The sequence below is a fragment of the Sinocyclocheilus anshuiensis genome, unplaced genomic scaffold, assembly GCF_001515605.1.
Source record: "Sinocyclocheilus anshuiensis isolate Anshui unplaced genomic scaffold, SAMN03320099.WGS_v1.1 scaffold23, whole genome shotgun sequence".
Lineage (NCBI taxonomy): Eukaryota > Metazoa > Chordata > Actinopteri > Cypriniformes > Cyprinidae > Sinocyclocheilus > Sinocyclocheilus anshuiensis.
This window is the reverse complement of record NW_015552545.1, coordinates 764368-779076: the sequence shown is the minus strand read 5'-3', so window position 1 is coordinate 779076 and position 14709 is coordinate 764368. Positions and strand designations below refer to the sequence as shown.

Genomic DNA, 14709 nt, shown 5'->3' with positions numbered 1-14709 from the left:
TTAGATGTCGTTATTTTGGTTTATTGCTCACAATATAATTATTTTATTTATTTATTCATTTATTTTTTTATGTTTCTGACTTAAATGCATTGCATATCATAATAATGCACGTCAGACTCAGAGGTATAAGTTTACCAGGTGCATTTGAAGGCAGAGTAAGTTCTGCAGCATTTTCTCTTTCAATGTGGACAAACAAATTACTTCTCACCAGTATCCTGTCACACAGGGAGAACAAAGGAGAAGGAAGGAAAATGAATGAGAAATAAATGTGCTTAATGTGTCCTGAGCACCTGTAAGCAGTTCTCTGATCTCCACATCTGTCGTCTTGCGCAGGAGCCGCACAAGTGCAGGGATCCCAAAGTGCCACTCAGATTTGCTCTGCCTATATTCAGTTTGAAACATTTCAGATGTTTCTCCGAGCTCTGGATTCAGGAGGATGGTGATTTTTCAATTGATGGACATTTAGATTGCTCACCAGGCTGAAACACAAGGGAGCCGCAGCATCCTATTGAAGCGTCTTACAAACAATTCAGCATCTGACATTTATGAAATGCCTCAAAAAGCAAATTGCCGCCCAATTTTTTCCGACATCTCTCAGGAACCGTCTTTGTACCAGAAATATTTCTATAGGGGATTTAGAAGAGACTTTGTCTTTTGTCAACGTGTCAAGACTCATAATACACAAGTCCCTAAAGAGGCTATGCCAAGCACTGGTATTATCCTTAATTATTATAGCCCTAACCAATTAGGAGATCATTAACAAATAATTTAATGGGTAGTGGGGTCTACAGTAACAAGCGGATGATTCTAGAAGAGCTGATTAACAAATTGTGCCCAATTATACAGAAGCCAGAGATAGTGATAGAAAGGTCACATACAATGTATTTGTATGCTGAACTTGCAACAAATGGTGGTGAGAGAGAAAATAAAGATACAGCACATTTAAAGATGGGGGACAGGCTCCGCATCCTAATCAGCCACGACACGTTTTGTTCACATTTTGTTTTGTTCATTTCTACTGTAAAATCTCACTGGTCCAACATCCCTTTCCATATAACTACATAGTATAAGTGAAATATTATGCCCTTCAAGTGGAGTCAGAAATATTGTAATTACTAGGTATGAGCACATGAATGACAAAGCAAAGTCATATTTACAAGTGGGAAACTTTAAATTCTAGCCGATGCACAAAGTTGTGGCGTTGGGAGAGTGACAATTTGAAGAATGGCGGAAACACTGATCTACAATATAGACAATATAACAGAATAGAATAGAATAGAATAGAATAGACTTAAAATCTATATATAGAGATCTGTGAGCAGAAAGCAAGTCTATTGCAAATGGTGTAAAGTTAATCTTTAACAACTTTCATTGTAACAAAAACATTTAGTTAAATAATAGACATAAATGAATAATTTTCATAATTTTGAATTTAGATGTCGTTATTTTGGTTTATTGCTCACAATATAATTATTTTATTTATTTATTCATTTATTTTTTTATGTTTCTGACTTAAATGCATTGCATATCATAATAATGCACGTCAGACTCAGAGGTATAAGTTTACCAGGTGCATTTGAAGGCAGAGTAAGTTCTGCAGCATTTTCTCTTTCAATGTGGACAAACAAATTACTTCTCACCAGTATCCTGTCACACAGGGAGAACAAAGGAGAAGGAAGGAAAATGAATGAGAAATAAATGTGCTTAATGTGTCCTGAGCACCTGTAAGCAGTTCTCTGATCTCCACATCTGTCGTCTTGCGCAGGAGCCGCACAAGTGCAGGGATCCCACCGCAGTTCTTCAGGGCGATCTTGTTGTCGTCGTTGGCCTTGCCGTAAACCAGGTTCCTGAGTGCGCCACAGGCACTCCTGTTCACATCTGTCATACGGTGATCCAGCAAGTCCACCAGCAGCTGGATCCCACCCTGCCTCCGTATCTGATATTTATCAGGAATAAATTACATTTTGAAATATGTTCAACTAAAAAAAGTTATTTTACAATTTGTAATAATATCTCACAGTATTACTGTTTTTTTCTGTATTTTGGATAAAATAAATGCAGCCTTGGTGAGCATAAGAGATTCTTTTAAAAACATTAAAAAATCAGCAAGATCAGCAAGTCTCTTATGCTCATTTCCATGTAGTTCATGTTGGCATCTGACTAGTTTCTCCATTTTGTTAAAAGTTCATAAGCCTATATATTTTGCTATCTTAATTTGCGTGATTATATGGTTAGCTGCACTTTATTTATTTTTTTCGTTTAGCAGTTTTGGGTCACCAGTTAAAAACCACTGAGCTAGAATCATGACACCATACCAGCATTAACTAGCCTGAATCAGCATGGAAATTCAAATAAACCTGAAATCATTATACCCACTGCAAGGATTTATGAGAGCATAGTCTATGTAGAAGATGCATAATGTCTCTGATGTTGGTATGCAGGTGTTACCTCTGATTTGGTCTTGTTGTCTCCAAAGCACAAGTGCTGGAGGTAGGCGGCAGCGTTGGACTGTACCGATGGAAACTGGTGCTGCAGCATTTGGATGACCTCCGGCAGTTCAGGATCCCTCCAGCCAAATTCCCTGAAGATGCACATATACAAACAAAAGTGAATATGGAGAAGCTTTGACATAAGTACTATAACATAAAAAAAGCATGTTTGTGAAGGTGTCTATAATAACAGCATATTTCTTTTAGATGGTGTACAAATTTTTTTTAAATCATTCTCCTCTCTGAAGCTCTGAATGTTTTTCTTCTCAATTAATTAAACTGAATGCAACATACTCTAACTTTCTGCCAACATCTGTGATCTCCCACTGGTAAATGCACTACTTTCCTCCTTTGAAAATAGTGAAGTAATACTAATTACAGTAACACAGAAAGGAATGCCACTAAACAATGAAAACAAATTAACCTAAAAAAAAATTATGCATGACAGTGCCGGTAAGGAGAAAAAAAATGAAAAAAAGAAATAACGCATAAGAAACAAAGGTTTCACAGCCATCACACATCAGCGATCATTTTTAAATTCTGATTTTGATGCTTTCTGCAGAAGTACGTTAGATCTCAGCTAATGTATACAGACAATAACATCCTCCCAGAAATGTCGGCCTTATCACGGGTATCAGTGACAGCTGTGCTTTTGCCTGGAGCAGTCCTAAGGTGCCTGGAAACCCACAGGAGAAGATCTGCATTTCCTAAACCCCTGGGTCCTGCGACTCTATCATTAGAATATCAGTACCAACAGTGATTTAAGAAGCAGCAAAAGCAAATTCAACATACTATCCTGAAGTCTGCTGTGAAAACACACATTACCACATGTAGGCAAGAAAGGAGAACATTGTGTTTGACATTCATGTCTTTTTCTCCCTATCTTTTTCAGACTACCGAACACTGTCTCTACGCTACCACCATGTCAGAGGCTGTCAAACAGGAGGAATCGATTCAAATAACAAGACCTAATATGAAAGAAATGGGGTGGTAATGATAGACAGAGAGCACAAGGAAGAAGGGAAAACAAGAAAGGAAAAATAAGACGTGGAGGCAGAGAGAAAATGCGATGCTGGCAAAAAAACACCATGATGGACAAACATCTCTGGGTAAGAGGCACCATGGGAAACATCTATTGTAGCATGTCCTATTTCTCTCTAGCACAACCAGTAAACCTGAGAGGGCAATTGCGGTAATGAAAAGAAGAATGGGATCCATTGGGAAAAGGTCAAAATGGAGATAATCCTGAAAGATGGGTACTTAGTTTTTCACCTCCTGTATCTTTGTTGCTTTTTATCATTGTTTAACCTTGAGAAATTAATGCTTGTTTAAAACACATCTCACTAAGCTGCTACGTTGAGGGCTTTCTTCACAAAATAGGGAACCAAATCCATTACAGATGGTAGGAAATGCCCAGCAGCCCACAAAACGTCAGGGCAAACTCTCCAATGCATTAGATGCAATGACAGGAGGCTGTAATAAATCACAGGAGTGGGCTACTTGGCAATGTTTGCGTTAATCAGTAATTAGAGTGTAACACAAAAATGGCTATAAAATGGATGGAGTTTATATGGTAATCAATGTGGCGCTGTCACATAAGCAAACTCTAGGTTAATTGGTGTAAATAAATTTTTTACAGAAGATCTAAAATGACTCCGTTAATTAACTAGTGCACCAAAATGAAATTATTCACTCAATGTTTACCTCATGTAATTATAGACAGCAGTTAAGCATAAGGCATTGCCCCAATGCTTTACCAGCTTCTGAGTTCATCAAGAAGAGACGTTTGTGTTTAGCAAAGCAAAAACGTAGCTGCTTCGACAATAACATATTTCAATCATTAACATAATTCAACCATAAGGAACCAACTATCTTGTGAATGTGACACAACAGCTCAATAAACAATACAGTAAGTTAATGCTGTGTAACTTACATATTAGAGACACATTTTTATTAATAGTTTTGCTCCATCAATCAAAATAACTCCACAAGTGAGGCCACTGCAGAATTACCTGCTGAGTCTCTGAGCAACATATAGTTTGCTTTTAGAATGAATCACTGTTTTGAATGAATTGTTTAAAGGGGTCATATGATGTTGCTAAAAAGAACATTATTTTGTGTATTTGGTGTAATGGAATGTGTTTATGCGGTTTAAGGTTAAAAAAACACATTATTTTCCACATACTGTACATTATTGTTTCTCCTCTATGCCCCGCCTTTCTAAAACGCGTCGATTTTTTGTCTTTTTACGCATTGCGTTGCATCGCGCCACGTAAACATAAAACCATGTCTGCATTTGTGATCGGAGAAATGACAAACAACAAGCGCTACTCTACACTGATCAAAACTCGCGTTTGAATCGTCAGTGGCAAATTCTTTAAATATGAAAACTTACTTACAGTCTGTGAGTCAGAACAGCCGGCATTGTAGTCTACTCTACCAGGATCAGGAAACAGTCCTCCATAAAATGTGCTGGACACATCGGAATATTTGGGTTGAACTGTTCTGGAACAGTGTTGTAAATACAACTTAACCACTGATTTCTAGTCGTGTCCTCTTTTGGAAGGCCAAACAAAGTAGTTTCGCTTTCACAACGAAACACACAGCGCCTTCAGGACAGCCTCAAACGAAAATAGTCATTCTTGATTCGATTGCATTATTCACAATTTTTTAAGCGTGCCATTTTGGACTTGAATGTCAGTTGCTTCCAGTTATTTTAATGGTAAAAATCAGTCTGTTCTGCTACTTGATGTTGCAAATTGGTATTTGCTATCATAATGTTTTAATTATTATCGCAAACATAAACATACTGGTTTGTAGCGCAAATAGCTTAATCATTCACTGCACTTTGTGAATCTTCTAGTTATTTACCTATTGAAGGTCTTGCACGCTCTCAGAAAATAGCTTACTTCTGCATTTAAAAATAAGGTGGATACAGTCTTGCACCTGTCTTTTTCCCAGTTTCCATCTTCGAGCGAGTTGGTTGTGTCACTGAAGATTTTTTATTAATGTAGAAAAGGAATGCGGAAAATAATTCAGGTACCAAGGCCGCCGAAGAAGTGAACAGTCACATTTGTGCTCTACATCCATACATAACGCAGCATCACAGCATGAACCAATGCATACATACATAATGAGGAGTAAATGTGTAGTAATGATTTAAATGTGCATAGCAGGGCACTGAGATTTATTAGATATCTGCTGCTCTAGAAACCGACTATATCATTTATGATTAAAGTCAGAATACTAATGGCACCCTACTCGTCCTCGTTCGCATCATTAAACCTTTGCGCTGAATCATTCCCAGCAGGCCAGTCCTACAGAGACACACACATATGCAGAGTGCAAGCTGCTGCAGCCTGGTGACACTCCCTCCTCTATGTCAGGTCTGTCACTGGCAGCCAAATCCTTAACCTCCCCATTACCACAATTAATGCTCGGGTGAGGCCACTCCCCCCAGTACAGCTCCAGTCACTGTGACAGGCCGCTGAAGCAGGGATGAACCAACCATTAATCACCAAACATGAATAATCAAACGTCTGCTCAGAGCCCAGGCCTGCAAAAAATGTCATCCCTTGCCAAAGCCGGAGAAGGATTTGGCTGGGAAATGACTCATTCACGCTACAGAGAACAGAGAGCTCTTTCGTTATGTGCGCGCTCAGACTTGTGATTTCACCCCTCGTGGTCTAATATGGAGAGATGCTGTGGGTGGGTGGCTGGTCTACTAATAAACCATTTGTCCCTTAACCTTCACCTGCAGCATCCACCCCCTCATCAGCAAAATTAAACTAGGGATTGACCTTCATTCTAACAGTCAGATATGAGAGAGGCTCTGTTCCAAAACCTAGTGTGCTGCCTACGTAGGCAGTATTTCAAGATGAGAAATTAAATAAACTTATATTTCATTCAATACTGAAAAATGCATTTATTTTACTAGGGTCTGTGGTTAACACAAGCTCAAGAAATTGTTATGTTTTATTCTACAACAGAAAATACACCAGAAACATAAAAATTATACAACATAAAATACACCTCACTCATGATTTAAAAAAAAATATTTTTTAGCTTTTAACTTGTCTGGAAAAAGGTGGCTGCTAACAAGTTGCTAAATGGGACTACAGAGCCCGTTGGGGACATTAAACATCATCACACCAAAGAGTAAAACTCATCTACATACTTTTTAATTTGTACATTTTAAATAAAGATTGAAAGAGTTGCTTGTGGTGCTGACGCTGCAGTCAAGTGACCGTGGTGCAGTTTGTTTATAGCCTCACTTTAGCTTTTTAATTTCGGCTAAACGTATTTAGGGTTTAATGTCTAATTTTTAAATGTTGTATTAATTTGCAAAGGTCTCTTGATGAACAAAACGTGTAAGAATCATACACTTTTGTTGGTCACTTATTTTCTGAAATAACACAAAACCCATTGAAGCCATCTAATTTTTGTTGAGGGAAGCAGAATGATGCAAACTTCTGGTTTGGCCTACAAAATTATGTTATCCTTAAAACACTGCACTAAATTCTTTTGAAATTAATTGTTGATTTGCTGCCTATAGAGAGTGTTCCAAATTATGAGGTTCTACGACAACTACAATGCTGCTTGTATATGCAGCGAAGCAGCTCACTAGGGTTTTGGAACAAAGCTAGAGGAAGAAACGATTGGGTCTTGTTGTCCATGGATTTATAAAAGGTTTGCAGCTTGAAAATCCTTCAGCAGAAGGTGATGTAACATTTGAGCACTCACTGGATTGAGACAAACTCTCCTGTTTGCGACAGGTCTTTGTTTGGGCTTTTGTTCTGGTTCAGTCAGGTGAGCCTATCTGTCATTCTCATAGCAGAAATATTAACACCACAAAACCCAGCTTCATGTTTCAGCGCAACAGTCCAAATAACCCACAGGGACTGAGGAAGAAGAGGATAAGCCCCTCGTGGACCACTGAATGTTGCATGGCATAAAAAACAGGCAAATAAAAGCATAATAAATTATGCATTCAGTATGCTTGACTGAGCATGATTATTAGAAATAGAGCTAATGGGTTGATATTTTGAACAGGATGCAGCAGAGGTAAATCTAATATAGTCTTTATGTGAGATACACACTGATCCTCCTCAAAAAGTAAATGTCAGTTTATTGGTGTGCAGCTAAATTGCAGCTAAATCGCCAAGATTTATTCAACCAATTCTACATTAAAACAGTGTCAGTGATTTGTTTCGATCTTGTAGTGTTACATCATGCACATATATTTAAAAATATTATATATTATATATTATCAGCCAATATTGGATATTTATTAAGGTTGCTATTATAATATTTTATTTATATGTAACACTGCAAGATAGTAACAATTCACTAACTATGATTGTCAACAGTATGCTTTCATGATGAATAGATATTGAAATTCTGGCCGATATGATAAGATGACAATTATTTTCATGTTATGAAAACTGATACCTGATAAATGACTAATATTATAAATGTACACTAATATGTAAAATGTTTTATTTGTATGCATACCATTTATACAGTAAATATAGGCATCACAACATTACAATGTACAAAAATAAGGAAACACTTTATTTTAGGGTCTCTTACCTAGTTGCTTATTAGCATGCATATTACTAGAATATTACCCATTTATTAGTACTAATTAGGCATAAAATAATGCCTTATTCTACATGACCTTATTCTACATCCCTAATCCTACCCAATACCTAAACTTAACAACTACCTTACTAACTATTAATAAGCAGCAAATTAGGAATTTATTGAGGGAAAAGTCGTAGTTTATAGTGAATAAGTGTTCCCTATTCTAAAGTGTTACCAAAAATAACGAAGAATAAATATTCCTTTTTTAAATCATTTCTACAAATAAACTAAACTCAATTTAGCATAAATGTACACAACTCATAGAAACAGCATCCTTAATAAATATCCCATCTTGGCTGATACAATTTATTATATGTATTGACATATAGAGATATTGTGCAGCTCTGTGTTTTACTTAAAATTATTTAACAGTATTTTTTGTCTCATTTCCATAGTCATTGAGAAAAATTAATTAAATAAACAACTTTGATCATCATGTATTTTCATCAGTGATTTCATTGACAATGACAACACTGTACACAATTAGTCAGTTCTCTTTCATTTCTTGCTCATAGACAGAAGTGGCATTGCTAAGTGCCACATGTTCTAAGTGTGCGCAGCATCAACAAAACGACCATGCTACAGGCCTGTTTGTATGTCATACAACTAGCTTCTGGCATTACGGGCAGATGAATAGAGAACTTACACATGCTGAACAGAGTAAATAAGACCAGTCACCAGCCCATGTAATCGCTGCAGCTCTAGCTTGTGGCTTAGCTGCTGAAGTTAAAACAAACTCTCTAATGAGTATAGAGCTCCTCTGTCCTCTCGGCTTGCTCCCTGGCTTTCCTATTCAAACACGAGCAGAGCGCTGAATAAGCTACACGCACATGAAACATGCACTTCATGCACTTCCATTCTGGTGCATGCTTTTGTCTGAAAGAAAATGGGAAAATGACTGCTGGAACAACAACATGTGACAGCTCAATCAAAGACTGCACACATACAAAATAGATTAGACAAGAATTTTGGATTCACAGATAAAGGTGATGCTGAAATACCTTTTTTCTATTCCACCTTAAAGAGATAGTCAATTCTCTCATAATTTATTTACAATCATGCTGTTCCAAACCTGTATGACGTTCTTTCTTCTGTGGGACATAAAAAGAGACATTTTAAGAATGTTTTAACTGTTTTTGTTCATGCAATAAAAGTCAGTAGGATCCAAAACGACTTTAGACCCCTTTAACGTGTATTTTATGGACAAAAAACACTGAGGCATTTTTCAAAATATATTTTGTGCTCATAGAATAAAGTAAGTAATACAGGTTTGAAATAACCTGAAGGTGAGTAAACGTTGATAGAATCCTTACAATTCCCATCTCTGGCTTGCGCAACACAGCAATACTGGACTGACCAATGGAGTTTGGATTATGATTCTGCTTGTCTGAAGACAATGGAAGACGGGGGATGGTATGGGAAACATATTTGACAACAGTAATTGTTTAGTAACGCAGTTTATGGTTGTTAGTGCCACAAAAATGCACATTTCACCTTTAAAGTCACCATGAAATTGACAATTCTTTTTTGATTTTAAAGTGCACGTGCCCTTGAAATCTTTTAATCAAAAACTTATTTTCTTTAAAAAAAAAAAAACTCTCTGATGATAGACAATAATCCTCCCTTCCAGCAACCTGAGATTGCAGCAATTAGCAAACGACAATGACCCAACGATCCAATCAATTGCTGATTGACACAATCAAGTCCAGCCCTAGACTCTTTTCTCATTCAAGAAGACGTTTTATTTGGATATATGTCACAATAGAGAAGAAAAGATGATTTGCAATTTCCGTTTCATGCCAACTTTAACACAATTTTTCCAAGTTATTCTTCATTCTAACATCCTTAGCTCTATCATGACAACTCTCTGAAGATTTTAGCATGGTAATGAATATGACAATGTTTATGTATTTGGTCTTGGCAGAATAGATCTGCTACGCTGCTGAATTGCTGTTGCTTTTGGTTATTGCTGTTGTTATAGATTATTGTTGCTGCTGCACTGCAAGTACAGGAACTTGCTACTGCCAATACATATGCTGATACGGTAATGTGAGTATTTAAGACATACTGCTGCTGCACAAGCAGTATATATAATAACCCCTCGCAGATCTATACAGGTGGAGCTGGGCAAGGTGGAGGGTTTCAGAGGAACTCTTGAAAGCATGCTGCGAAATGCTCTAGTGAATGCTAACAAGCCATTTAAATGTAAAGCAGTAAGCTCATTGGCTGTGTATGCAACATGAACCAATCAGCTTGTGCCAAGTACTTTAACGCTGTTAATATCATCATTTTGTGTTTGCGCCATTAAGAGTTTCATGACTTGGCTTTTATTTGATTAGCATCCTTATTTGGTCATCCAGAACATACCTGTCAACCAATCAGAGTTTAGGGATAAGCTTAGTGGGCTGAACAGCATTTTTATCAATATATCAAAGGTTAGGTTATATTGCTTCAGGACCAACATAACATGTTCTACTGCAGTAAATCATGTTGTGTGGGGAAACTAACCACCAGTCAGTTTGAGATTACAGGTGACTAATTCTGACAGCTCTCACCCTACAGTAAACCGAACCTCTAATACACTGTTTTGACAGCTGTAAGAGAAACAGGGGACTCAAAGAGCTGCTAACGGTCACATAAATATGATTTGGGCAGCAAGGAGCGGTGAGCTCTAACAGGGTGTGAATGTGCGACCCATGGTTGACCCCCTCTTTAGGAAATAGTGCTCAGCAGTGTTGTGGATTCAGCACACACATGCTTGAATGGTCCTGAGAGGCGGCTTGAACTGTCTGCAATGAGAGAGATCAGGAAATGTCTCTGTCACGTTCAGTGACCACTTCATCTCCAGCCTCCCGCTCAGAGCACAGATCAGAAAATCACTACTGCACTTCTCAGCATTAGACTATATTAATGCTTCCACATGCCAGAATGGGCAAATGCTTGACATTTTTCAACCAAACAATCACATAAATTTTATTTCCACAAAATGGGCAAATAAATCCTCACATCTTACATTAATAGCATAATTCTGGAACCAAAAGAGTTCTGTTGAATCACCGACAAGCATATGGCTTATAATGGTGGATATAAGTCTTGTCTGTAATATTTTGATGAATGCGGAGGATCGTAAACCTTTGGTAAATGATGCTACACATTATATTAGTTATAAAACATATGTGCATCATTTACAATGGTAACCACAGATACTGACAACATTATCTATCTATTCTATCTATCTACTGTATCTATCTATCTATCTATCTATCAACCATTATATCTATAATCTATTGTAACACAGTTCGTAGTTCGGGAAGAAGGAGAAGGGAACCGGCGAACATTCAAACAAAACTTTAATAATAAAATAAACACAAAACAGCGCGACAGCCCCTCACGGACGACTGTCGCGCACAAACAATACCAAAGCACAAAATAAAATCCAGGCCTCGTCCAACACTGTCGTCATTCCTCGTTTTATTTTCCGGAGCTCCTCTGTGGGACTCGAGACCGGTGAGTGGCTATCTGTCTGTCTATCTGTCTGTCTGTCTATCTGTCTACACTAAGTTGGGTTGATTAATTTTTTTTATAAGTTGATTATGCTTACAAAAATACAATAAAAACAGTAACAATGTGAATTATTACAATTTAAAATAATGCTTTAAAATATTTTTAAAATATATTTTAAAGGGGTGGTTCATTGCGATTTCACTTTTTTAACGTTAGTGTGTAATGTTGCTGTTTCAGCATAAACAATATCTGCAAAGTTATGAAGCTGAAAGAGAAAACTAGAGGTGCACGTAAAAATCTATTCATATGTTAATCGCGATTCTGTCTTCTAACGATTCTAATGGATTCACAAGTTTCAAAATCAATGTTCTAAAGCAGCGATTCTTAATACTGTTCCTCACTTCCCCCTGCTCTTCACACACTCTGCATCTCTCTCTCTCTCTCTCTCTCTCTCTCTCGCGTATCTAAAAGTATGAGACAACAACAAACAAAAAACATAGGCCTACCATTAAAAGCCGTGCTTGCACAGGTTCTGCACGATCCTCTTCAATAATATCCTCTGCTTCTCAATCGGGCTCAAACTGATAAGCGATATTAACGACGCCGTCGTTTACAATACAACCGGAGCACATGCCACTGAGGTGAGGTGAGGGGCGGGACGTTTAGACGCGCACTAGAGACGGTTGAGCCAATCACAACACACTGGGCTAGCTAACCAATCAGAGCCCATCGCCTATTTCTGAGGGAGGGGCTTCATAAAAGAAGGAAATGATCAGCACGTTTCTCAGAGAAGGGACAGAGCAGTGTGGAATAAAGGTAAATTATGTGAAAAATAATGCGTTTTTTAAAAAACGAAGCATTAACACGTGTTAAACTGCACCCCATAAACACAATGAAGCCTAGAAAAAAAACAGTGAACCACCCCTTTAAAATGATATTTATTCCTGCAATGGCACAGCTGAATTTTCTAGTTTTCAGTGTCTCATGACCCTTCAGAAATAATACTAATATGCTAATTTGGTGCTCAAGAAACTATTCTTATTATAATCGATGATGAAAACATTTGTGCTGATCAATATTTTTGTGATACTTTTTTCAGGGTTAGAAAGCTCAAAAGAAATGAAAAGAATACATTTGAAAAAGATTTAGAATTTACTGTCACTTTTCATTAGTTGAATGCATCCTTGCTAAAAGTATTAATTTTCTTTCAGAAAAATGTATATATTTCAGAAAATGTTTATATATTTATATAAAAGTTTATATTGTGTCTTATCTCGTTTAATTCATTTAATTGTTAATGCTATGCCAATTCTGTCTAATGACACATTTGTCAGATTTTTTTTATTGTAGTAACAATAATTAAAGCAACTATTTTGACAGAAACCGTGGCTACCATGGTAAAAGTGTAGTTTCACTTAATACACTTTAAAATGACACCCCAAACTAACCTCCATATTAAAATATTGTTTGTTGCCAATAAAACGATTCCATTATGGAAAATGTGGTACACAACAACACAATCATGGCTGTTGCTTGCATTGAAAGGAAGACAATGGTGTTAAATAAAGTATAAAAAAGGATAATAAACATGCTTTAACATAAAATGATAACAAAACAACGAATAACAACACAACAGGAGAGACACACATGCACACACACACACACACACACACACACACACACACACACACACACACACACACACAAACACACACGCAAACACAATGTGATGCTTTGCAGGAATGAGCAAATTCTGGTCACCTATGAAGTATCACTCATCCTAGAAAAACCAACACAGATCTGAACATCTGCTCTTCATGTAACTATGACTAATTTCTATCACTCCATTAATCTGATCAATCAAAAATGACTTCGGACTTGACCACAAATGAACGTTTCTGTGGATGAATGAAAGGCTACTACTCTTCTTGTAAACAGAATGCGGAAATGTTGGAAGGAAATCCATTAAAAACATTTTCTGACATATTCTGTAAAGCAAAGCTTGTCTCAACACAGTCATGCTGCCCTAGCATATGATGTTGAGTAGAGAGGAGAACAGTGCTTTTGTAGATGAGGAGTAGAAATGTAAATAAATGTTGGATTACTTTGTCATTCTTTGCTCGACTTGATTTTGATTCCAGACAAGGAATTCAGGGTCGTACCTATCAGGAGACAGGCAGAGAGAGAGACAGGGTAGATGTCTAGCACAAAGGGATTTGACATTTAAAAAAATAATGTATTTATGTTTAGCTGTCTTCTTGTGCTGCATGAACATATTACACACTTGCATTTGACTCTCAACATGCACTACAATGTTAATTTGTTGCTGGTTTTTATTAAAGAGGGGTCTCACATAATGAAAAAGGTCCCATCCATATCACTCCAGTGTGAACTAGACATAAACTGTAATAGTTGATTTGCGGGTGAGATCAACTTTCACATTTCCAGTCAGTGCCACTACTGATTAATGATAAGAAGTCCTCTGCATTCTACTTTTAGAAAAAAAAACAGTACATTTCTCAAGACAATCATCTAGATCAGGAGGTTTCAAACTTGCACATATTTTACACACATATTTCTTGTATAATAGTACTAATATTTCTATACAAATATTTCAAACAGTATAAACGAGTCTTTACATGAAAATATACAGCCGCTTTATACTTTAAGATGAGATCATCATATTTACGGGTCCTTGGTGTCATTCAAAACGTTTGAAAACCCCTAATCTATACATTCTTGTTTCTTCATAGGGGGTACAAGGAGGTATAATTGATGCAGTGTTTTGTGTATATACAGTACAATATTTTGCTACAAATGACCTTTAAGTTTAAAAAAAATGGTGTTTTATGTATAATTTACAAGGATTTTGGTGATAAACTGGCTGGTATTGTTGCCAGACCCACCCTTTAATATACCAAACACTTTCGACTTTCTTTGACATGTTCTGAAACAGAATGAAATTGTCTGTGCATATCTGTGCATTTGTTTGCAACCAGTAAATGCAATGCATCACACATCATACCATCTCCACCATAGCCACTAGCAGTGAAAAGACATGGGAGAGAAA

At 36.9% G+C, this 14709-nt stretch overlaps 1 protein-coding gene across 4 annotated transcripts in view; it reads right to left on the bottom strand.

The window, feature by feature from the left end:
- The window catches only part of LOC107664081 (catenin delta-2-like), a 95186-nt gene that overhangs the window by 17704 nt on the left and 62773 nt on the right, over positions 1-14709 (bottom strand). For 2 of the 4 annotated variants that reach the window (XM_016454533.1, XM_016454537.1), the window contains 3 exons: positions 13745-13801; positions 2449-2581; positions 1723-1936 (listed from right to left, as the gene is read on the bottom strand). In XM_016454533.1, coding sequence (XP_016310019.1) covers positions 1723-1936; positions 2449-2581; positions 13745-13801 — 404 coding nt within the window. The remainder of the gene's footprint in view (positions 1-1722; positions 1937-2448; positions 2582-13744; positions 13802-14709) is intronic. The other 2 variants (XM_016454534.1, XM_016454535.1) reach the window with 1 other exon arrangement.